General features: G+C 32.4%; 1 protein-coding gene across 1 annotated transcript in view; it reads right to left on the reverse strand.

Annotated features, from left to right (window-relative positions):
• Positions 1 to 27,255, reverse strand: part of LOC132728510 (E3 ubiquitin-protein ligase MYCBP2-like) — a 119,961-nt gene that overhangs the window by 81,934 nt on the left and 10,772 nt on the right. The window contains exons 8-21 of the mRNA XM_060714151.1: positions 26,761 to 26,826; positions 26,096 to 26,186; positions 25,522 to 25,592; positions 24,697 to 24,841; positions 23,344 to 23,420; positions 22,657 to 22,867; positions 21,836 to 22,003; positions 21,188 to 21,343; positions 20,523 to 20,594; positions 20,082 to 20,196; positions 19,231 to 19,397; positions 17,566 to 17,679; positions 15,041 to 15,121; positions 160 to 282 (exon numbers count right to left, since the gene is read on the reverse strand). Coding sequence (XP_060570134.1) covers positions 160 to 282; positions 15,041 to 15,121; positions 17,566 to 17,679; positions 19,231 to 19,397; positions 20,082 to 20,196; positions 20,523 to 20,594; positions 21,188 to 21,343; positions 21,836 to 22,003; positions 22,657 to 22,867; positions 23,344 to 23,420; positions 24,697 to 24,841; positions 25,522 to 25,592; positions 26,096 to 26,186; positions 26,761 to 26,826 — 1,657 coding nt within the window. The remainder of the gene's footprint in view (positions 1 to 159; positions 283 to 15,040; positions 15,122 to 17,565; positions 17,680 to 19,230; positions 19,398 to 20,081; positions 20,197 to 20,522; positions 20,595 to 21,187; positions 21,344 to 21,835; positions 22,004 to 22,656; positions 22,868 to 23,343; positions 23,421 to 24,696; positions 24,842 to 25,521; positions 25,593 to 26,095; positions 26,187 to 26,760; positions 26,827 to 27,255) is intronic.

Genomic DNA, 27,255 nt, shown 5'->3' on the forward strand with positions numbered 1-27,255 from the left:
TGGTTATGCAAGACCAATGACAGACTACTTATTGCAAAGAGTAATACATTGTATCTACTTCTTAAAATCTTTACAAGAAAATTTTGAATACAATGCATATAAATAGTATTTAAGTTCTGGCATACCATCAAATAGCTTAAGAAAACTTATAGAACTTACCAGTATGGTGCATGCCACATGATATTTGAGTGATGGGAATATCTCCAGATCCGATGGTTATCTCCTGTGGTGGTAGACTCACTATCTTGTTACTGTGTTCTGCCTCCTGCTCCTCTAAATCTTCTGAAACATTTCAAGAGTTAACTCCCTTTTAACATCTTAACACCATTTGTAATCAACAAAAAATATAAGTTACAGTTGGAGTAAAGCTCCTTTATATCATTTTCAATACTATCATAATATGTTAGCTATCCCAATCAGAATAAAATAAATCATTAGAAAATATACAAATTAATGGTTTAGTGAAAAGGTCACCATATAGCTAAAAAACATTCTTAATCCATGACACAACTACATACTTATTTTAGTGGGGCGGGAAATAAGGTCTCTGCTGTCAAAATAGTGCAAATTGTGATACAAGCATAAAACTTTCAGGAAATTATCTTTAGACCATGTAGATTTCAAAAGTGAAGTGGGCCCAAAAATATCTCTGCTCATTCAAGATGGCCGCCATTTTCAAGATGGCCGCCATATAAATTTGATGTACATAATAGATCATTCATTCCAATTTTTTGTACAGACCTGAAACTTACACAAAAGCATGCATATAGTTTACCCTTTTCAAAAATTTAAATCTTTAAGCAATTTCTCTTGCATATTTCTTCAGAATCCAAGATGGCGTCCAATATGGCTGCCAATTTTAATGAAAACTGATATATCTCTTTTGTAGTATATTTTTTTGCACACGGTATGCGTATTTCCATATAAAATTGTGAAATATATTAGAAAAAAAATAAATTTTAGGTTAACCATATTGTTAGTCATGTTTATAGTTTTTTGTACAAAAAAAATCTTTAAAAAATCAAAGAAAAAGTGCCATTTTTTTCATTTTTCTCTAACATGGTTTTCTAGGTCTATGTACAAAATTCCAAAAGTTACATAGTTTCTAAAAGTGTATTTGATATTCAATCAACACTATGTTTACTTGTATAATTGTAACAAAAACAAACAAAAATGTGAAGGTTTTATACTTATTAAAAGTGGGTGGGGTAAATTTATCAGACAATTGTAGTACAAAATAACGATTTTTAAGAATTCTTATGCAAATATTCACTGTAAAAGTATTTTATTGTATTAAGGTATTTTTGTTTTCCTTCAGGTCTAGAGGGTGTACTAAAATATCAATAAATGCAGATACAATCATATGTATACATTCAGTTATTAAATGTGTTTGCATGATATAAGTTGTTTCAATAGTCATAATATAACTTGATAATTGTACAGAAAGAAGACTGAATATTCATCAACGAACCATATGTTAGATAAAATCATGCCTGGACCTTAGTGAAATGTTGTCTATTTATGAATACAATTATTTCCTGCACAATTTAGTCTTGCTAAAAGCTTGTAACAGAATGATTCAAAGTTATATTTACTTGCACATCATTGTAACCAAGTATAATTGAATAAGTACCGTCCATTTCTAATAACTTATGTAGACATGATATTTTCAAAAGAAACAAAAATTTAGGCGACTGATACATCATATTATCTAATGAGCAGGTGTGCTAAAATAGGTATAAATAAAACCGCTTGACCCACATAACAAACATAGCTTATACTTTGGAATATAAACTAAATGCATTCCTACTTTATTTTTCCCATAAAACAAGAGAGCATTGTTGACCCTAGATCACGCGCCTAAGACCCACTGCTGGAAAAGGTCTATAATTCTTTTATACTGAAGAATGCTAAAATCATATAAGGAGTATCTTTTTTTCACCAGTCATGATTTAAAGAATCATGTCCAATAACTAGGCTCTCAGAACTACAAGAAGACTCATATAACTATATTCCAATAAGAGTCCATGTAAACTAAGTGATTTTGACCCTATGCCAATAGTTCATAATCTTTATATATAGCATCACAATGTTATGATATACAATATTTTCTCTTCTCTGTGCACATAGTTTCGGAGAAGAATTTTAATATATAAGTCAATGTAAACTAAGTGACAGGGAAAGCCATTTTGGACTGCAGGAACATGATTTAAAGGCCCTCACGTGGAACACAGTTTTTAAAGACTTGTGTAGGGAATCGCATTGAAGTTGTTTTGTTTCTTGATGTTATTAAAAAAATCAACAAACAAACAAACTGTAATGCCTAGAGCTTAGATAGTCAAAATATAACCTTGCCAAGTAAAGAAGACCTCTTTAAAGTTACATAAAACACTTTTGTATCATTAAGTGTACATGCAATAAAAAAAATCTTCTCAAAAATCAAAATGCATAGAGCACAGGTACTAAGCTGGCATGTAGCACCACCTTGGGTCTATATTAACACATTTTAATGAATCATGCTCATAGAGCCACCTGGGTTCACAGACTTGTATAGGAAAACACATTAAAAACATCTAGTGTTAAACTTCATTGACTTGAAATAAGATATTTGGGATGTACACTGATATAACATGCATAAATTTGTATGATGCTACTGCAGTCTAAAATGGTTTTTGCAATGGTATCACTTAATTTACAAAGACTACTGTAATAAATCTGTTTTCTCTTAACGCATATACATTAATCATGATAATAATGATATATCATGGACAACATGGTCCAAATTTACCAAACACAAAAGGTCACTAAGTTTATATGGGACTCGTATATAGATATGGTTATTAAAGTTCTCTCGTGTGAAACAAAAAATTGAAAGCAGATATTGAGCATGTTTCTTTAAAAGCAACCGGATTCAATTATGACACAAATCATGTGTGTTATGACATACTTGACACTCCCAAAATGATCTTGTTACCTTTTTTCCAACAATGATCTTAGGTGAGTGATCCAGGGTCATCATTACCCTCTTATTAAAAGAAAAAAAATACTTTAGGAAATACTAGTTCACTTAGTTTGTATCTTAACTTTTCAAAAAGTTGCATGCAGGCCAGGCCATATCATTGATATATATGTTTCACATCACATACATTTTTTTGGCTTTTAAGCCATGTTTATATTATAAATATAAAATTGTAGGAGTCAAAAATATGCGTTTATGGACTACCTTTTTACCTTACATTCAAGTACATGTTTGTTATTTTAAGCACGTTTAGTTGATTTATTCTTTACGATTAACAATTAACATATGATATCAAATGTATTGAAACAAGAATTATTATGCAACCAAATTTAATAACTGAATGTATACACATGTTTGTATGTGCATTTCTTGCTCACCCACCAAATGGCCCGAAGGAAGACAAAAATACTTTCATCCAATAAAAAGTACTTTTTAAGTTGGAACATTTGCATAAGAATTCATAGAAAAGTAAAAAGGCAAAGCAATAGAACACACTTAGCTATGTAGATTTGCTGTTGTTTTTTCTTTCACAATTATCATATAAAATTACCCCACCCATTTTCACAAAATATAAAACCTACAGATTTAATGCTTTTTTTACATTCTTTACAATAAACACATGATATTAATGGAATGTCAAATACAGTTTAAGATATAAAGTAAATTTTTAACTTTGTACATTACTTTAGAAAATCAAATTTGAAAAATATGAAAAAAATGGAATTTTTTCTTGATCTTTTTTAAAGATATTTTTAGACAAAAACTTTTAAAATGTTTACTTTTATTGAGATTAACATATAATTTGATTATCTCTGATATGTTTAAACACTTTTTTTATCATAATAACCAAAATTTGTGCAACAAATTATACTATAAAAATGATATAACAGTTTTGCACAAAATCGACGGCCATATTGGACGCCATCTTGGATTTGGAAAAAGTATGAAAGAGAAATTTTGTGAGATTTAAATTTTTGAAAAGGAGAAATTATATGCATGCTTTTGGTGTGAGTTAAAGGTCTGTACAAAAAATTGGAATGAATGAGCTAGAATGTACTCATTTATATGGCGGCCATTTTGAAAATGGCGGCCATCTTGAATAAGCAGAGATATTTTTGGGCCCACTTCACTTTTGAAATCTACATGGTCTAAAGATGATTTCCTGAAAGTTTCATGCTTGTATCACAATTTGCACTATTTTCTCAATTTCCCGCCCCACTATTTTGCTTACATACCCTAAAACAAGTATTGAATCAAATCTTAACCAAACAAGCACTTCACAAATCTTCATAAGCAAATTTTATGTTGTTTTTACAGAAGTTGCCTTGTCCAAGAGGTGACATTGGTCCTTTACATGCCCATTGTAAAGCATTGATACATGGTCATGGATCTTTTGGTTTTTAATGCCTCATCAAAAAGACTATTATAATTGTTAGTTGAGGAGTAAGGAATCAAACCTGCAATGTCTGGATTAATAGGCCAGCACTTTACCATGGAAACATGGATCCACTCCCTAATACAATCCTTTTATATAGTTAAGCATAATTCTTTATAGCTACTTAGGAAACTAAAAGCAAAAAATGCTGTATATCCATAGCCATTTTGAATTCGTTTGCTCAAATTTTCTTTATTACTGCAATGAATTTTTTTATTAATCTAAGAAGTATTTCAAAATAAACAAGAACTGTCGGAGGACAGTAACGCTCGACTATTCGAAAAGTTGTCACAAGGGTGTTTCATTGAGTATAATAATGCTTACCTATATGAATACATAAAATTGTCCGAAAAGGTACAAACCCTTCAGTAGTTATGGAGATACCTTCTAACAAGCAAAAATTTACCTAGAATTTCTAAGTCAAACTAGAAATGTGTCCATAGGACACGGATGCCCCCACACGCCTGCACTATTCTGTCAATCTTATGACTCTAGGTCAAATATTTTTTGGACTACATGTGCCACAAGTTGAAAACTAAAAATCAACAAAGGGCCACAATTCTGTATAATTTGGTCGCAGCAAAAATTCCTTCCTTTACTACCATCTACACATAAAGGTTTTTAATCCCTGGAAGTTTAAGCAAAATCTGCCATCCGGTTGAGAGGAGTTGCGTTCACAAAATTTCAACATAGTATATAGTGATAATCAAAAAAGGGCCATAATTCTGTTAAATTTGGTCGCAGCAAAAATTCCTTCCTTTACTAGCATCTACACATTTAGGTTGTTCATCCCTGTAAGTTTAAGCAAAATCTGCCATCCGGTTTAAGAGGAGTTGCGTTCACAAAATTTCTACATAGTATATAGTGAAAAAATCAACAAAGGGCCATAATTCTGTTAAATTTGGTTGCAGCAAAAATTCCTTCCTTTACTACCATCTTCACATTAAGGTTGTTCATCCCTGGAAGTTTAAGTAAAATCTGCCATCCGGTTTAAGAGGAGTTGCGTTCACAAAATTTCTACATAGTATATAGTGAAAAAATCAACAAAGGGCCATAATTCTGTTAAATTTGGTCGCAGCAAAAATTCCTTCCTTTACTACCATCTTCACATTAAGGTTGTTCATCCCTGTAAGTTTAAGCAAAATCTGCCATCCGGTTTAAGAGGAGTTGCGTTCACAAAAATTCTACATAGTATATAGTGAAAAAATCAACAAAGGGCCATAATTCTGTTAAATTTGGTCGCAGCGAAAATTCCTTCCTTTACTACCATCTACACATGAAGGTTGTTCATCCCTGTAAGTTTAAGCAAAATCTGCCATCCAGTTTAAGAGGAGTTGCGTTCACAAGATTTCGGGACGTACGGACGGACGGACAAGTGCAACGCTATATGCTCCCACATTGTGGGGGCATAAAAAAGGGCATAATTATGCAAAAAAGCAAATCAGAGTTATGGGACTTGTGCCATTCATCTTAGATAATCACAGAAAACAAGTGTGTGAAGTTTCAATCCATTCCCTTCAGTAGTTATAGAGATACCAGCTTACACGCAAAAACTTAACCAAGAATTTCTAAGTTGAAAAAGGGGCATAATTATGTAAAAAAGCAAATCAAAGTTATGGGACTTGTGCCAATCATCTTAGATAATCACAGGGAACAAGTGTGTGAAGTTTCGATCCATTCCCTTCAGTAGTTATGGAGATACCAGCTTACATGCAAAAACTTAACCAAGAATTTCTAAGTCGAAAAAGGGGCATAATTATGTAAAAAAGCAAATCAGAGTTATGGAACTTGTGCCAATCATCTTATATAATCACAGAGAACAAGTGTGTGAAGTTTCAATCCATTCCCTTCAGTAGTTATGGAGATACCAGCTTACATGCAAAAACTTAACCAAGAATTTCTAAGTCGAAAAAGGGGCATAATTATGTAAAAAAGCAAATCAGAGTTATGGGACTTGTGCCAATCATCTTAGATAATCACAGGGAACAAGTGTGTGAAGTTTCAATCCATTCCCTTCAGTAGTTATGGAGATACCAGCTTACATGCAAAAACTTAACCACAGGGACGCCGATGCCGACGCCGACAAATGGGTGACTGCATTAGCTCAATTATTCTGCGAATAGTCGAGCTAAAAATCAACCTGAAATTTTATATAGTTAGTATATAAGATCTAGATATAAAAATCTATTATAAATTAAAGAGAATGATTGATATCTATGCTGTGAAAAAAAGACATTTTACTATCAAACTCTGCATGCTAATTATTTTGCATTGTTGTTAAATTTCATAGAAACCATAAACTGATATAATATAAGAGGGCCATGATGGCCCTGAGGTCGCTCACCTGTATATAGGCCCCCGGAGCGGGGCCAGTTTAAACCCCAGGGCTTTTATTTGAACAAACTTTGAAGACACCCATTAGAAGATGTTTCATGATGTTAAGTTTTTACTACACACATATAATGAAAAATAATGACCTCCTCCCCCCCCCCCCCCGGCAGGGACAACTTTAACCCAAGGGCTTTGATTTGAACAAACTTGGTAGACACCCATAAGAAGATGTTTCATGCTCTAGCTCATTGGGTTTTTTAAAAGAAGATTTTTTAAATTTTTACTATACACATATAGTTAAAAACAATGACACCCTTGGGGCGCAGCCAGTTTTGACCCAAGGGCTTTTATTTGAACAAACTTTGTTGACACTTCATAGAAGATGTTTCATGCTTAATATCTAAACTCTAGCTATTTTGGTTTTTTTCAAAGAAGATTTTTAAGTTTTGCTATATGCATATAAGGAAAATCAATGACCCCAGGGGCGGGGCCAATTTTGACCCAAGGCTTTTTATTTGAACAAACTTTGTAGACACTCACTAGAAGATGTTTCATGCTTAATATCTAAACTCTAGCTATTTGGCTTTTTCAAAGAAGATTTTTTAAGTTTTTGCTATACACAATTTTGACCCCAGGGCTTTTATTTTAACAAACTTGGTAGACATCCAATTAGAACATGTTTCATGCTAAATATCTTAGATCTAGCTTTTTAGGTTCTTTAAAAGAAGATTTTTTAAGTTTTTACTATATGCATATAGGGAAAATCAATGACCCCCTGGGGCGGGGCCAATTTTGACCCCAGGGCTTTTATTTGAACAAACTTGGTAGACACTCACTAGAAGATGTTTCATGCCAAATACATGTATCTAAGCTCTAGCTCTTTGGGTTTTTTATAAGAAGATATTTAAAGTTTTTTTCTTTCGGTTGCCATGGCAACCAGAGTTCTGCATGGAATTAAATTCTTTGAACAATTTTTAAAGGTGACCACCAAAGGAACATTCCTGTGAAGTTTGGATGAAATTGGCTTAGTGGTTTATTAGGAGATGTCATTTAAAGTAAAAGTTTACGGACGGACGACGGACGGACGGACATCGGACAAAAAGCGATCACAAAAGCTCACCCTGTCACTTTGTGACAGGTGAGCTAAAAATAAGTGTATGACTAGTAGTTTTGTATTTGCTTCATCATTCCTATGCTGTAAAACAAAGTTCATTATGTAACATCAAACTGCATGCCACGCAGTAAGTAATTTATGTGCTGTGATAATTATGCTGTTGAACTGACATATGTCCAAACAGTGTGTGCTGATATATATATAACAGGACCATTCCTGTACATAATTTAAACACATGCTTGCCTGTATAATGTTTTATTTCAGTGCCAAGGGTAAATTTACCTAACACACACATACAAAGATAAACAGCAAACAGGATAAGATGCTGTACCAACCATACCAACAAGAACCGGTTGAACCGGGCGATGATCCCCGAGAAGGTTCTGGACACAGGAAAGTATTAAAAAAATGAACAAAGGGCAAAAACTCCAAAATTAGGCAAAGCGGAGTTATGTTTTTTTGCACTGCACTTCTATTCAATGAGATCTATCTATCTATAAAGTTTCCTGATGATATCAGACTTATGTCCCGGGTAAAATTCAAAGTGTAAAAATGAACAAATGGCAATAACTCCAAAATTAGACCAGGCTTTGTTTAGGTTCTTTAAGCATTGCAGTTCTATCCAATTATAACTAGCTACCTACAAAGTTTCATGTTGATATCTCTAATAGTTTTAAAGTTATGTCCCGGACAAAAGTCAAAAAGTAAAAATATACAAAGGGGAATAATTAAAAAATTAGGTAAGGCAGAGTAACGGTTCTTGTTCACTGCACATCTACTCAATGAGATCTATCTACCTACAAAGTTTCATGTTGATATCTATTATAGTTTTAGAGTTATGTCCCGGACAAAGTTCAAAGTGTAAAATAAACAAAGGGGGATAATTAAAAAATTAGGCAAGGCAGAGTTACAGTTCTTGTGCACTGCACACCTACTCAATGAGATCTATCTACCTACAAAGTTTCATGTTGATACCTCTTATACTTTTAGAGTTATGTCCCGGACAAATTTCAAAGTGTAAAATAAACAAAGGGGGATAATTAAAAAATTAGGCAAGGCAGAGTTACGGTTCTTATGCACTGCACACCTACTCAATGAGATCTATCTACCTACAAAGTTTCATGTTGATACCTCTTGTTGTTTCAAAGTTATGTCCCGGACAAGAAAAGGGGACGGACGGACGGAAAGACGGACGGACGGACAAGGCGGCGACTATATGCTCCCCCAAAATTTTTCGGGGAGCATAACAAAGTTTCACCTACTTTTAATTAAATTATATGTTTTGTTTCAGTTTAAGTACCAGCAGTTTAGCAAACAGTAATAAATTCTCATTGGAATGGAAGCAAAAAAAACAACATACCTGTGGCACTTTAAGAGTGTCAGATTATCAAGCACTTGTATAACTCTTTACAGATACACCTTAATTTAAGCATTTAATTCTGTCGCTGACAATTCATATATTAAATATTAACAGATCTCGAAAGCAGGTTAAAGTAACACAAAGATAATTGTAACGGAAAAAAATTTGGTATGGAGTAAATGCATGACCATGTTAAAGACAAGGCTATTTCAAAATTTTATCCCCAGCCCTTCCCAAAATTTAAGCTTTTTTCCACTCATGCCCTTAAAAAGGGGCACAAACAAATTCAAGGCTTCAAAAACCAAAAAGTCTTGGTGTTAACTCCCTGAAATCCGGGGGGCCCCTTTAAAACAACCCGATAACAATAAATACCCAGTTTTTAAAAACATATACCAACATAGAAAATGTTTTCAAATTTAAAAAAAAAGCAAGACTGTCCTTGAGGAAAAGCATTTCCCAAACTTTCTCCCGTGGCTTAAAAAGAAAGAAAAAAAGGGTTAAAATTTAAAAGAAAATTATGGGACCGTGCCCTTTTTATTTGGGTAATTAAAAGGGAAAACAAATTGTGAAAATGTCAAAACCCATTTTTCTAAGTAAATTTTGGAGATACCCCCCCTTTCATGCAAAAAATTAAAAAAAAGTGTAATGGTGAAAGAAATTATGGGTGATTTAAAAAAAAGCCTCCTAAATTTTCAAAAAAAATTGAGCTAAAATTGTTTAAATTTCACATAATTTAGGAAATGTCAAAACCCGTTGCAATTTTAACTATCTCAAGAAACAAATCTGAAATTGTTAACAAACTCATTGGGTTTAAAAAATATAAAGAGGCCCCGTCATGACAAAAAACATAGTGCATTTTTCGACAAACATGGACCAGAAAGCCTGCGCATCCGCGGGGGGGCTGATCAGGATCCATGTTTCGAATCAGTTTTTCTAAATTGTTATAAGATTTGTAAAACAAACCCGCATGGATTTCCCGGGAGACTGTGAGAAAACGGCCCCGGCCTTTGGGCTGGATCCATGCCCGGCGCAAACCCCTTTTGTTGGGTTTTTTCGTGCGGGGGCCCCTTGTTTGGTGCTAATTGTATACATGAGTGTAATCCAAATAAATATCTTATATCAAATAAATCTACTGTCAAACCACCTGGAACTTTGAACTTCCTATCATATTTATATAATCTATATATGCAACAGCTGCAAATCCATAAATTAATGAGTTTATTTCAATCAAAGAAATCCATTGTATCTTCAATAGATTATGAAGGCTTATGACTTGTGTTTAAATATTTAAATTGAGGGAAAATATATATTAAAACAATGCCCAAAGCTACCAAAAACAAACAAAAAATGTTCAAGCTACCTCTATAAAGCATGTGGGTTTTTTTTATTTTCAGCTAAAACTACCACATCCCTAGAGGTCAAAATAAACATGATTCTATGTATGACTCCTAAAGCTCATCAACTAAAGTAGAGTATGTAGAAAACCGGGCGCTGAGAAAATCGGAAAATCACTAAATACGGGACCCAATAAAAGTCCCAAAAGATTTTTTTTTTTCTTTAACTTTGTATTAACATTTGACAATAGGATTGAAAACCCAAAAAGGGGAAAAGTTGATAGGGGACTACAAAATTTTAAATTTTATAGACAAATTTCCCCACAATTCCGGGGCCGAATGGGGTTAAACCCTTTTTTACTTATCAATTGCGCTAACTGAGCGGTAACGGAGCAATGATTGTCTGATTTGTTTATAATGTCTCTTTTCACAGTTTGATTTATTGTAAGATATAGATGCTACCGTTTCATATAAATGCCAAAATGCACCAGAAATTGATCGGTGAAAATCAGTATGAATAAAAAATAGAGTATTTTTCTACTGTGTTGCCTTTTACGCAATGGAGGCGTCATTTATCGGCGCTTAGTTCCATTCCATGGCCGAAAAGAATTCGACGAGAGCTGTCTACAAGTGGCAAAGTTAAATTAATTAAAGACAGTGAAACTTTGCCGAGACCTACTTTAAAAATCTGACCAATATGTTATCGGCAATATTTACAATGGGGCATTATTATAAACAAACAAAGTAAACTATGTTCGTTAAATCATTATCCATTACCCAAATGTAAACATATGCAGATGTACTCGGACTTGATCGTTATGAGGTAACTGCTGTTCATTAAATCCAAAATAATATTGTATTTATATGCAATAATGAGACAAAAACAATTAAAACATAATTTCTTGTATTTTTATCATTTCTCTATTTAGCTATATATGTACACATGATCATGAAAATGCAAATATACACTAGCATCCTTTGTAAGTCATTGCTCGGTTATGATATAAGATCCTGAACAGCTGAAGGGGACATTGAGAATACCGGACCGCTGAGAAAACCGGACAAAACCCTCAGTCCGAAAGCCGTCCGGTTTTCTCAACTTTCACTGTATATAATAAATTACTTGGTGTATTTAAGTATCAAGTATTAAAGATCAGACTGTTTTTCTCACTCAACAAAGCTAGGATGAGGTATTAGTTAAATACTACTGACCTGTTAAAAGTTATTATCATATAAGGGTGTCTATTAAATAGTATATATACAAAATGCTTGATCAATATCAGTTATTTGGTAAGCTTTTCAGAAAGCATTTTAATTTTCTGGTTAATGAGATTATTACAAAATTAAAATCTGAGTTAAAATCTACTTAAAAAGCCAAATCTGCAAAAAGTTACAACAAAGAAAATTTTCCCAGTGAGTTCTTATACCACACATACTGCACTCAAAATGCAAATGCTTAACCAAAGGATAAGTTTTTATAATACAGTAAACTCCGCTTATAACGAACTCATTGGGACATTCAAAATCTGCTCCTTATATCCGGAGTTCCTTGTAGGCATATAGTGAATTAGTGCCTTGTATCAGGAGTTTTTAAAGCGAATAGATTTACATATAACGAACTGATTTTTTACAATCATCTGCCATTTTTAAGAGCATTTGATTAAGAAAAAATAGTCATTAATTTCCTTTTTAGACACAATACCCGATAATTTGAAAATACTTTTGCTATTTCGGTTTTAGTTTTACTCCCTTTCTCAATTTCTCATAAAATATCATATTTTGTTTCTAAACTTGATGCTTTTCGTTTCCTTTCCATGATTAAGAATACACAATATTTTTTATTTTTCCTTCCTTTTATGTCGAATATCTTCTATAATTATATCTTAAGGGAGACTTTTACTTATGAAATATATAGATTTCTTTTCATTTTAATCAAGCATACTTTGTAGATTTCAATAGATTAGCAAGCATGCTTGATTATGTTGAAAAGCAATTATAAATGATCATGATTATTTTACTGGAGCAAAACTATTAAAGAAAAGAAATAATAGAATACAAGGGAATAACTGTTTTATCTTGGTGACAAGAACTCATGCAAAAAGTATCCTGAATTGAAAACTATAACATACTGCTATAGAAATTCATTTTAATAGATGTCTTGAAGTACATACAACAATAAACAGTACATTCGGCTGAGTTTTAATCTGTGCCAATGAAAACGAAAGTCTATGTTCGGATAGCCGATATTTGGGAGTTCGTTATAAAAGTAAAACTTTCTGTACTTTCAACTAAATTGGGACTAAGAAATTAGTTCCTTATAAATGATGATTCCTTATAACCTTGTTAGCTATAACCGTACATTTTTATATTAAATAAAGAAGGGCAAAATTCGGGCCAAAATAAATTGTTCCTTTTAACTGGAAGTTCGCTATAACCGTATTTGCTGTAAGTGAAGTTTACTGTATGTATTTTACATCTATTTCCAAATGATGTAACCATGATAACTTAAGTCTCTCACACACATAATCAAAGGATGTGTAATTTATCACTTTACTGCCTTACAGTAATGACATGCCCATATCTCAATAACTGTTAACATACCGTATAAGTGGTTTTTTCTGCGGTGACTTTATTTCTGCGTTTTCTGCGGTCAGTTTCAACACCGCAGAAATAAAAACCGCAGAATATTTCTCCATGTTTTTTTTAACGATATGTGTCCTACAATTTGACCTGTTTCCTCTAAAGTAATAACGACTAACGGATTATAAAGGTAAGCGGGTCATCAAGTTATATAAAATTGATTTCGGCTAAGTATGTAATATATGCTTGTAAGGATGTACCTACTGTTAATTATGCCAATTTATGAATAAAGATATTTAAACATCATAGTGTTTGCCTGTACGTTAAAATGGTTTGTTAACCACTAAATCATTAAAACCATTTTAACCCTTATACTGCTAAAAAATCGTCGTATACATTAACTGTTGTCTGATTTACGATAAACTTCTATCAATTTTATTAAATTAAAGATACTCCCGGGGTATATTTCTAACACGTCATCTCACGATGATCAAAAGATGCATGCTGTCTACTGTTGCACATTATATTTGTTTGCAAGCAAACAATATAATTGATTGTAATTACTATATAGTTTTGTAGTTACCACGATAAACAAAATTTTAATACGAATTTGTAAATGCAAATAAAATAGGTAGAGTAATGTGACTTAGACTTTGATAAGATGAGCCGCAGAATTTAAATCACGTTTTGTCCAAAGACTCTGCCGCAGAAATAAAGTCCGTAGAAATAAAAACATGCCAAAATTTGGAAAAACCGCAGAATTTGGAGCCCGCAGAAAAAACCACTTATACGGTATTGGTAAAGCCTCTTTTATTCTTATATAAAACCCCTTCACACTTGCTACTATGGGATCACTAACATTCATAACCAAAGCACGAGTGAACTCTTAAAAATCCTAACCAAATGATGAGAAGTCATCATTTTAAGTAAATAACTTACATGCATGTAATACATGAATAGTCCTAACATAAAGACCCAATGAATAAGTAAATTTCAGATTCAGACAAACTTTCTCAACCTAAGAATAAGTAAATCACAGACTGAGACATCACCCATAACCAATGATGAGTAAATTACATACCCAGACACTCATAGCCAATGAATGAGTAAATTACAGGCTCAGACACTGTCACTTATAACCAATGATGAGTAAATTACATACTCAGATACTCATAACCAATGAATGAGTAAATTAATGTCTCAGACACTGTCACTCATAACCAAAGGATAAGTAAATTACATACCCAGACACTCATAACCAATAAATGAGTAAACTACAGGCTCAGACACTGTCACTCATAAACAATGGATATTAAACTACAAGCTAAGACCCTATCATACATAACCAAATATGTAAAGCTCAGACACTTTTACACATAAATAATGGATGCATATTTACGAACTCAGACCTTCTCACTCATAAACCAAAAATGATAATAAAACCAAAAAGGTAGACCCTCACATAATTAAAATCTCACTTTCAAAGTATGAGTAATCAACACACTAACAATATGAGGTAAAGTCTCCAAGTATGTGGTCAGCAGAAGAGTATGAAAGATAGAGAGAGAGGAGGTGGAAAATAATCCATATATGAGCCGTGCCATGACAAAACCAACATAATGGGCTTGCGACCAGCATGGATCCAGACCAGCCTGCTCATCCGCACAGTCTGATCAGGATCCATGCTGTTCGCTATCAGTTTCTCTACTTGTAATAGGGTTGGTAAGCAAACAGCATGGATCCTGATCAAACTGCGCGGATGCCCAAGCTGGTCTGGATCCATGCTGGTCACAAACGCGCTATGATGGTTTTGTCGTGACGCGGCTCATTTATAACCTAATGCAGTGAACCAGTGTGTATTATCTACCTTTATTGTTTGAAGGTTTCTCGTTAAATACATGCATCATTCCCATTATATGTGGAGGCAAATTCTGTACTACTGGCATTCCTGAAAGCAACACACACTGACACAGTACTAAACATGTCACCTAGCTTAAACACATCACCTAACTTATAGCTTTCTTAACATTTTTAACCATGTATAATCTGTATTTTTATAAAAAAGATACTTCAATGTAATACCTTCAACATAACCAGAATAATATAGCTTAAGTTAAAGGCGCATTATGCCTCCGAAGAAAATAAATAATTTCCTCTTTAAAAGGGCAAACATGAGCTTAATTATATCTAGATAATGGTTTTAGCATATCACCTGATGAGAGAAACATTAAATGTAAAGTTATTTCTATATAAAAAGTGCAAAATGTAAACAAAGTAGTATTTTGACTTCCATACAAAATACTCAATCACTTAAACAAACTAAATTAATTGGAAAAACAGCAACAGAAGTAAAAGATGGTTCAGGAAATTTGCCAATGAGTAAATTTTTTGAAACAATAACAGGACATCGGAAAATAAAGCTTTTGAGAAGTAAAAAGAAAAGAATTTCTGGGGCATAATGCGCCTTTAAGGAAGTTCACTTCTCAATAACATGTATTCACTCAACATGAAATACATGTATATTTTATCTTTCAGTAATTCTTATTCTATCACAGACAATTATGATATTTTGATTGGCTAATACATAAGGATCTGAGCATCACCAATTAGAGGTCATCTTCTCATAACCTTGCTATCGGCCAATCAGTTCCTAGCTTTAAAGCACTTACAGATAAATAGTTTTTCTTTTACTTTTAATAAATGAGAAAGCTAAATTTGCTTTCATGATTTCAAAGCATAAACTAGAAATGTGTCCATAGGACACGGATGCCCCCACATGCCAATCTTATGACTCTAGGTCAAATATTTTTTGGACTACATGTGCCACAAGTTGAAAACTAAAAATCAACAAAGGGCCATAATTCTGTTAAATTTGGTTGCAGCAAAAATTCCTTCCTTAACTACCATCTACACATTAAGGTTGTTCATCCCTGGAAGTTTAAGCAAAATCTGCCATCCGGTTTAAGAGCAGTTGCATTCACAAAATTTCTACATAGTATATAATGAAAAAATCAACAAAGGGCCATAATTCTGTAAAATTTAGTCGCAGCGAAAATTCCTTCCTTTACTACCATCTACACCTTAAGGTTGTTCATCCCTGTAAGTTTAAGCAAAATCTGCCATCCGGTTTAAGAGGAGTTGCGTTCACAAGATTTCGGGACGTACGGACGGACGGACTGACAGCCGGACTGACTGACGGACGGACGGACGGACGGACTGACTGACGGACGGACGAACAAGTGCAACGCTATATGCTCCCACATTGTGGGGGCATAAAAATAAAATAAAGAGATTTTACAGATTAAGCTATTTCAATTGTAGACTAATATTTCTTATATTGGGAAATCAATATCACAGAAAAGTAAAATCTAATTGGTAATGCTAGATATCTATTTATGTTTAAGGTAGATGTGAACTGATGCTGGGCTTCTTGTTTCAATTGTGATGTTATGTAATGACTTGTCACAATCATGTTCACCACATTGGCCGACCAATATTGCTTATATTGGGAAATCAATATAACAGTGAATGTAACATCTAATTGGTTGTGATGTTATGTAATGACTTATCACGTGTTCACAACAAGGCCATGCAATGAGTGCTGTATATCTTATTTTACAGATCAATCAAAGTATCTGATTGTTTAACATAAAATAAGTAATGAAGGGAGCAAAGAAATGCACTAAACTTTTTTTTTCAAATTCTTCATTCTCACTTTTTTAGTTGATTATCAAAAAACAATCTATTTATTTAGATGCTTAACTATATTCTTAACTATAAATGATCTATTACATTTTAGTAATAGAAATAGACAAAGCTTAAATTTATTATAAATTGTCCACTTATTATATTTATATAAATCACATTTCTGATTCTTTCAAAAGGGTTCATCATCTTAGATGTTATATATACATATATTTGGTAAAAGATGTCATATGACATAAATTAGTTTATAATCAGTATTCAATTCAACATTTTTACTTGACAAAATCATTGCCATTATATCTACTGGTATAATTATTTTTTTATTTACAAAGTCAGTGACTACTCTAAATGTTTCTTTTTATTACTGTCATCAGACAAAATTTGAATTATCATCAGATTTAAAACAAAATCTGAACTATCAACAAAATTAAGGCAAAATTAGAACACATTACTAGCATTATTACTAGCATTACCTACTACTTTAACAACTAACCTGTTTAATGTTACTGCATGAAATAATTTTCTTTAATAAAAAACATTGTAAATTTCCTTTTTGGAGTTTTACAGACAAGTTTTATAGCCATTAGCAAGGGCATACAATGACAAAAAAACTAAGAGACACCACAAAGCAACATGGTTACGTTTTTACCATAACTATTCTTTAACTCCAATATCACAATAACTTACTTCTCATTTTGCCGCCTATTTTCCCGCAGTTTTTCTGTATCATAGCTCTAGAGCGTTCCATCTTGGCAAGAAGCTCGGCAAAAGGTCCCGCCTTTTTCATTTCTCTCCCTCCACCTGCAAAACAAAAACATCTTTACCAACCATTTAAAGTATAGTCACCAAAATAGTTTCAGCCAATCATCTTTAACTGTAATTTTTTGTGAATAATGCACGGTCAACAAGCTAAATCTTCAGTAGTTATTTATAAAGAAAAGCACTGGGACAGCACATGACCACTACTTGAAGAAATAAAATTCAACATTTTTGTGTTACTCTTAAAATAAATTAATACATTGAATTACATTAATTGTGCTTTAAAATCTCAGAAAAATCTTAAAACTTATAGAATATGATTATTAGAAGTCACATACAATCACGTCATGCATACATAAATAAAAAAATAAAATTTAATAAAAAATTATATGTATAACGAACATGTGTGTGTGTGTTTACACTACCAGTAGTTACACAACTAAAGTGTTAATATAATATATGGCTTACATCTATATATTATATATAAATGCTACTTATACCAAAGCACATACAAGTACCATCTTTTAACTCCATGCTTTATACTGTCTATATAATACTGAACCATACAAAATGTTATCTCAAGAAAATAACAATATATGAAAGGAACCAGTTTAAAGGTTTGACTATCTCCATGTGTTAGTAACAATGTATCTATACAGCAGATGAAATAACCATTACTCTATATTCAAAGATATCCACCAAAGCTCTCTTAAAGTTGCCAATATCCACAACATTTCTTATGTCGAGTTTGAGTTAAGGTCATACTGGGGTTTAGTAGCTTCACTTATATTATAAGACCACTGACGCCACTTTATGCATTATTTCAGACACAAGCTGGTACAAAATTGAGACCAGCTACATATAGTAAACAAACACTATGTAAGTTTCCTCACATAAACTAATTCAACAACATTGCCAATACTTAAACCAAACAGCAGGAGGAAATATGTGTTTAGACAAAAATGACAACCAATTAGCAACAGACACTCATTTTCAAGATTCCCACACTTTCTTGAACATATAAGATGTAAATGTATGTGATGAAATTAAACAATGTAAAAATTCACTTAAATGTGTTTATTACTCATTCTTTCAAGAAAAAACATACACTTTATCTCCATTTACAGGCCTTTACAGAAATTGATCATATAAATGTCTGTAACTTTAAAGCTACATGTTCTTACTTTTGACAAATATTTTTTCTTGCTGTGAAAAATTTGGATAATGCAGGAGTATATTGATTACTCTGTGAGCTAGGGTTATATATTTTCTGTTAGGAAATTGGTTTTGCTAGAGTAAATATAGGAAAATGTGTATGAATAATAAAAGTTAAATTTCAGAATTTTTTTAAGCGATTAAAACTTAATAATTAAACATGATGTAGGTGACTGTAAACTGTGTGAAAGGTTACAGAACTAGAAATATTACACAGACAAGAAATAGAAACAAAGACCTGATCATTATGATAAATCAAAAACCAAGAATAGAAAAAAATAATCATGAACTTAAGAAGCACAGGTAAGCAATTATAGCAACTGCTGGTATCCAAGCAAGCTAGATGTTTACTAGGATCAACAACACATAGACGTTCACCCATGATAAGGTTGAGGTGGACTATGTCCTTGGCAAGGTCAAATGGGCCGTCCTTGCCCTTGAGTAAATCCACGTCAAGATCCTCACCGTCTAACTGTTCTCCGGCACAAGATCTGCATGCTCCACATTCTGTACAACCTGCTTCACCAGCACCACAACCACACGGCCTTAAATACAACACGTAAATATATATAAGTGCCTTATATAAACATGCAAAAAGATAACGTAATTTATATTCTGCATTTCCAAAAACATGAGATCCACACAAGGAATTGAACTTCTTTTTTTATAAGTGCCTATATTTTCAATAGTTTTAGAATACTAATACAATAATGATTAATAGGCATCCCTCTAGCTTATTTAAGAAAGTTGGCCCCATTTTTCAAAACTATATCCGTCTTCCATAACTGATTATCTTAAACAGGGTGGAACTTATAATAGCGAGTGGAAAATGTTTCAAAGGTTGCAACATTAACCAATTTGGCCACTAAGCCCTGGTACATACTATATTATATTTTCCCACAATAAAATCTTGTATCAAAAGAGTAAAAAATATTAAACTGACACCTGGATCAATTGACATTTTTTTCTCTGAAGTTGAAATGTTGAACACTTTTTTATTTACCATCCAATAGATGTTCACCGCACCCATAGCAAAAAAACACTTAAAAAGGTTTTGATTTTGTAAGAATTTTACAACTGTCAAACATCAATAGGCTTTTAAGAGAACATGTACTCAATGATTAAAATGTTTAACTTTAAATTCAAACTTAAACAATTCCAGGTCTTAAAACATCAGCATTTATAAACTGCCTTTATTAAAGCTTCAGTGACACTAGAACCACACTTACATGCCAGGGTTTCTGTCTTTTCGCCTGCCAGAATTTATGCAGCCGAGACCATACCCAGTACATTCACCACATACAAAGCATACCATACACTGATCTAACTTCCACTTATGCTTCCCTACAAAATTCAAGTCAATAAGTTAGTGTAAACAATAGGTCAGACATGTACATTCAAACAAGTAGGTCAGTGGATGATTATATGACTAGCATTCAAATTAAATATATGCCACAACATTACACTCAGTAAAAAAAACAATGTAAAGCAAGAAATAAGAATTTCTTTCAGACATGAAACTTAAGAAAAAAACAACTAAAATCCTATTTGATAAAAAAATTTAAAGTTCATAGCCAAAGAAACTGCTTTAATCTATTTATGTGTGCCTACACTGGATATTAATAATTCATTTTTACTCATGACTGGACTTTTTAAGTTAACCATATTACCTGGTGGGCACAAGATAGATTCCATATCTACTTCTTCCTCTTCCTCTGTCATGTTCACATTCTGACTACCAACTGAAATATTAACTAAAGTTAATGGTATATACAAGTGCAGCTTAGAGATTTAAGTCACACTATAACCCTGTAAATGTCATAAGATCACTTTTACACTATATTTGGTGGCTGAAGTCCTAAGGTGTCTTTCCTAAAAAAATTTCAGTCACATAAAGGCATCTGAGTTGAACCACCAGCCTTCTATAATGATAAGCCAACTGATAGCTTTCTTACAATTAATTATAGTCTCTTTGGGATTCAAACTATCAGAAATCACGGGCAAGGGATTTGAATTTTAATCACAAGACACTCATCTGGAGGCATGGCATGCTGCTCACAAATGTTGGCAATACTATTCAAAAATAGGGCATCTAAATAAATCTATCTATCTCTATCTAAAGTTATCATCATTAATGTTATTTATACTATACAAACTGCACTATAGGTAAAAGTGATAAATAGAAAAAGTCTATATACCAAACAGAAAATACATTTATTTACATTGTCACCTTTGTTCAGTAATGGATTAACTCATTATATTATTCAACAGGAGTTAACCCATAACTGCACAAAAGTGACAACATGCAATTATATCTTAAATACATGTAGTTTACCATCTTTGCTTGCTCCAGGATTGAAATCTCTACCGCATTGTCCCTTATTGTTGATACCGAATGTATAAATACGTCCCTTGTTTGTAAGTACTACAGCATGAGCCTTTCCCAATGCTATCTGGGTAACAATCTGGTCCTTCAAATCTGTCACATGACCTATCATGTATATATAAAGATATATATAGTTTGTTTATTTGATTTATAGCTCATCAATTGTTTTATAGAGCACCAACAAAATTTAGGTCATATGGAGCCGAAACAGGAAAGATAATTTGGGCTAACCTTGGGTGTTACAAACTTTAAGCAACATCAGAGGTCAAAACCACCTCACCTGCTGGAGAGACTCCAGTAAATTGAACACATTTAATTGTCTCTTACAATTATGCAGGGATAGACCGTGGCTGATGCCTCAACTCTTTTTTTCTATTGATGATATCATATGTGTTATATTTTCAACTGCAACTATATCTTATTGATAAAAAAGCATTCAGGAATGTCTGAATAATGTTTCTAAAGACAAGGTAAGCCTTTCTCTAAAATCAAACTGACTAAATTTCATGTACAAGGAGAATTACTTTTTCCTATGACAGGACCTACTTTTCATTAAAATAAAACAAAATACATTCCTCTGATTAATAACTCACTTACCACTGGATTGATGACAATGTGCAGTATCTTTACCAAACATGTAAACTCCGCCTTCCTTGGTGATCACAGCACTACTACCATTATTACAGGCAGCATATACTACATTCTTTGCCTCTAGTCGGATCATTTTCTTTGGTTTGACAGCTTTGGGCTGTCTTCTTCCCTTTGCTGAATAGAAAATCACACATACATATAACTTTCATAATATATACAAGACTTATTAATAAAAGCAAGCTAAGACAAAATTAAAGATACATACAGAAAGGCATCTTAAGTCTTTCTTAATCAGTACATGTTTGGAATGTGGTCACATGATCTGACCAGGATCAATGTGATTTCAACCCCTCATCCAAACAAAACCTACAAAGTACAGTGATAAAACATGGCATTCAAATTGCCCTAAAGCCAGAGAGGAAGTTTTGTATTTTGGAAATGATCTTTCTGTTCAAATTTCCAAAACCTTTAAGTTAATGAAAAGTGAAATACAATAAAGCTTCTGAGGCAAACTTTGATTAGTCGATTTTCTAATGTTGAATGCTCGAAATTTTGTCATTAAAATGAGACTGATTCATGAGTCAAAAGTCCTGATGTGTCAAAATTTTTCACAAATTCCTTCAACCTCAACACACCAAGGTTCTGTATTGTGTCATGTCTTGTCCGAATAAAAGCATATGACATAACACTTATTTAACATTGTATGTATTTTCGATATTTTAAGACAACTTAATTAAGACCATCCCTGCACTTGTGTCAAACTCTACCAGGTTCGATAGTACCCAAAAATCCTGGAAAGATGAAGAATGGACTGTATAAATACTTACATGTTGATGTATCACCATCTTCTCCTCGTCTTGGTGTGCCTACAAAAAACACACTGCCATCTTCTGTCACAAGTAAGGCATGTTGACCATCATGTCCTGTTGCTAACTGAGCTATTTTGGGAGACTTTGTTATCGGCAGTTCTGCCCACTTTCCTGAAGTAGGTCCACCCTGTTTTATTCCAAGAGCAGCAGCTTTCCCCATGTACAGCACCTTAACATTAATAAAATGTACAATGCATAAAACAGGCTTTGTAAACTAAGTGCAGGCAACTATTCAGTATCCACACAAAAAAGCTAAAATTCATATATATTCTATTTTTATCTATTTCAAACATATTTAGTGGAGATTCGCTTTTTGTTAAGAGATTTATATTCATAACTTTTGGTACAAATATTCAATTTTATTACGCAACAAATGAATTCAAATTCAATGCAATAGACCGATTAATAAAAATCGACAGATCATAATTTTTTTTTATTATTCAGACATTTTTATTATTTTCAGCAGTGCACAAATAAAGCTATTCCTAGTCTCTGTTCTCTGTCATGTTGAATAGTTTCTAAAATGATTATTTTCATATGATTAAAGCAACTGTTGAAAGTTTTAGCTTAAAATTATGAACACTTGGCTATAGATACAGAATTTTTAATGTAAATAGAAAACTATGAAAACAACATGGACAATACCTTTCCTCCAGTTGTTCTGACTAGACTAAACTCTTTCCCAGAAGTAATTGATGCTATATCTTCATCAAACCCGGTACCTGAAATTCAATTGCTTGTTTTTTTTTTACATTTTTCGATAATATTTCAAACAGAAAAGCAAATAAAGGGAATTTCAACAAAATTCTGAACATTAAAAAAAATACAGTTAGTTTAAGTTTTAATTCAAAGGACAAAAGCAATAGATACAAGCTATTTTTTCGTAATCTTCATATAAGCAGAGATAATGCTTTTACAACAAAAGTTTAAATCAAAGGCCTGCAAGCTCTGTGGTATTTTCTGATCTTTGCAATCTAAATCGTACTGTATATCTGTATGTATTTTCCTGTACAAGATTATTTTCATATACTATTAATCATTTTGTTTCATTTAATTTCATTAAAATTCATCTGCGATTAGATTTTTTGCTATAACAGTTTGAGTTTCATACATACATACATTTATATCACAGCCACACTTTATCCTTGCATATCGTGGCTACTTCCTTAAAAAAGACACTTAAAAAAAACCCTAGACCTCTCACACCCTAGACAAGCGCGTTACCCCTGCACCACAGGGAAGTTATAATAAAATCAAATAATTTTAAATTTAGAATTTCCATTTTAGGGTTTGTAATCCTTATCAATTTTGAAGCATTTTGTTCACGATAAACCTGTTGTTTAACACTGATGTAAATAATTTAGCGAAAATCTTCTCGCATGTATATAGTATATACCACTACTCGACAGTCAGATTTATTTGTGTAATACGCTCTGAAGTATTCGGTAATTGACATCGCTTAAAAAAAAGGAATTTCATTGATTAAAATGATATTCATCCACGTAATTTGTGATTGTTCATTTGTTGACAATTCTATAAGCCAACGCTACTTTTAAACTTTGATTGCCTTGTAATTTGTTGGATACTTGTAACAAAATAAAAATATTTCTTTCTTTTACATCGCTAGTTTTAAGAACTACTTGTTGTTAGGTTTGTTGTGAAGAGATTGAATGTTAGCTTTGTATTTCCTGATCTGCAATCAGAAAATACAAAAATCATACCAAAAGAACTTTGTTCCAGTTCAAACTTAAGATATTGAATGAGTTTAAGTTTAATACTGAATTTATTGAACGAGTTGAATAAAGTTATATTATGCGAACCTCTGGCGAGCCTATAGTGTAAAGCTAACATTTAGCATGTCTTTACATTATGTTTGTATAAGGTAAATGACATCACTTCAAAATATATGCACAGTCATGCAATATTTACCATTTTTATAAGGAGTCGGAAAAACGGCATGGGTATGTGATAAATATCTAAAACTGTCAAAACACTTACATATTGTTCTTCTATCACTATTGTTTTGATCAGAAATATCAACACCGAACGCATCCACACATTTTCTCGTCAGTTTAAGAGGTAATTCATTGACTACTGTCATAGGAGATTGATGTGGGTCAAACATACGTACTACAAAACTGTCCTGAAATATAAAAAACAAAGTCCCAACTTACAAGCAAATAAATTTTGTACAGAAAACAGCCAATTTTATTACAATATAATTAGTTCTGTAAAAAAAATAAGCATTATAACTTTTACCATACTAAAATTAATTACATTCTCCTCAAACTATACATCTTCCAATAATGTCAAACCCCTTGTGGGGACGTACACATGTCTGTGCATCAAAATAAACTAGACTTTATCACAACATGGAACACCAAGCATAAACAGAATGGCATGTGGTTACCATGTCAGTAGAGGGACAAGAACACGAAAGAAGGTTCTAACTTGAAGAAGTACAAAAATTCTCTTTATGCTTCGGGTATAGTAAAACGGTTATCATTATCACATTCATGAACATTGTATTCATTTATTTCTTTTTGTTCTGTTTAAAGTCGCACCAAGACTGTAAAAGTCATATGGCAACTATTCAGCTTTACTGGTGGTGGAAGATTTTCTTTCCCGTTTATGCTTAATCACAGGCACCAGTGACCCCCTGAGCAGAATCGCCCTCCTTTCATAAGGCTTAAATCTTGCTAGATAGCTTTTTAACATAAATAATCCAAAGTTCCTGTCACTTTTTTCATAAATATTTTTTTGAAAGTGCATTATTGCTTGTCATAAATCAAATATATTTGTGTAAATTCATCAAGTACTTACATCTTTTGCTGCTGTAATTTGTCCTATATGCTCTCCATCACAAAACATGGCACATGGAGCAACACCATGTCCTAAAATTAATTGCAAATTTCAACATCAGTGCATGCATTAAATTTCATTGATGTGACAGATAAGAAAAGAAAATATGTAAGATTACACTTTTAAATAACCTTTCTAGGTTATTTCAGTAAAAAAACATGATGAGATTATGAAATTCTAATGCCCAAGTCCCAAAATTTGTTCATGAATTCAACAGTTATTTATTTCCCCTAACTAATGCATTTAAATTCTGCAAGGGATATTTAATTAATCTGGCTGATTTACAGATTATACAAAATATATTTTTGTCTTGTATTGTTTGGTTTTACCAGGTAACAACACAAGGTCATATGGTGCCAAAACAGGAAGATGTTTTTGGTGGCTAACTTCGGTTGTTACAAACTTAAAGCAATATTGTGTGGAAAAAAATATTGTGAATGTAGTTATACTTGTATTTACCATCTTACATTAACAGCATTCTAGTGACTTGAATTTCAACCAAAAATAAATGAGATGAAATGTGTAAATATCTTACCATCCATATCACATAGATTCTCCACTTCCAGTGTGTCAGTGTTGATAGTACACAGCTGAGATGAATTATCTATTCTACATAACAGCAATGTCTGAAATATATACCACATCAATCTTCAATTATTATATCTTAGCTGCATCAACTTTTAGAAGATTTTTTTGTGACATAAATATCTTTATTGTTTAATATCTATCTTGATATATCTTTAACTAATGGGTAACACTTAATTTCATTACAGACATAATGTCTATTAAGTGGTAAACAGTTGTATCTTCTGTTCATCTATTGAGATATTATCATATGGAACTACTTTCACAATATTTCAAAACCCTGATGAAGACTTGTGAGAGTCAAAACGTCGGTTAACATCATTAACGTCGGTTAACATCATTAAATAAACTTTTAAAACATATCCTGTGTTCATTGTTTATTCTATTTGTATCATTTTTGTTAGTAATGTCACAATATTCTAACAGTGTAAATCAGTCTGAACATTCATAACACAAAACTAAAAACAGCTGACACTAAATATTAGATTTCATGTACTGAAAAAAATATTAAAATCTAGTTATATGAAGAAATTTAGCAAATTTTAATACTATCATAGCTTATTATCTAAGCATATTGAGTTACTACAGTCATGATGTGATTTCTAGCTCACTTACCCCTGCATATGCCAGCCATACACTTGACTTAGCTGGTAACATTTCTCTGTAGCATACAATATGACCCTGTAAATAACAAGTGTAAATATGAGAAACTGAATAGATCTTTGGTTAAACTTTGAACTCAACATATGATTTTGTTTTTAGCACCACAACTCCAGATGCTGTTTGCTATAATTTTAAAAAGTTTTATCAACTTCTAATTAGTGAACGTTTTGTTAGGTGAACAAATATTGTGATAAAAGCCTGTTATTATATAAATATATACATAAATTACCTTATAAAAACAGTTAATTCAATTTATTTGGCATAAAACATGTCCAATGCTAATTTGACAATGGATAAATTACATTTCTTAAACTTATTAAACATTTTCCTTTACTTTGAGTTTTTGAAATTATATATAAACTGAAACACTGCACCTTAAAGTGGCATGCCTCCAGATTCATGCAAATTTTCATGAAATTTTTTTTAAAAATATTTAAAAGTAAAATA

The sequence above is a fragment of the Ruditapes philippinarum genome, unplaced genomic scaffold (assembly GCF_026571515.1).
Source record: "Ruditapes philippinarum isolate M1 unplaced genomic scaffold, ASM2657151v2 ctg527_1_1_1_1, whole genome shotgun sequence".
Lineage (NCBI taxonomy): Eukaryota > Metazoa > Mollusca > Bivalvia > Venerida > Veneridae > Ruditapes > Ruditapes philippinarum.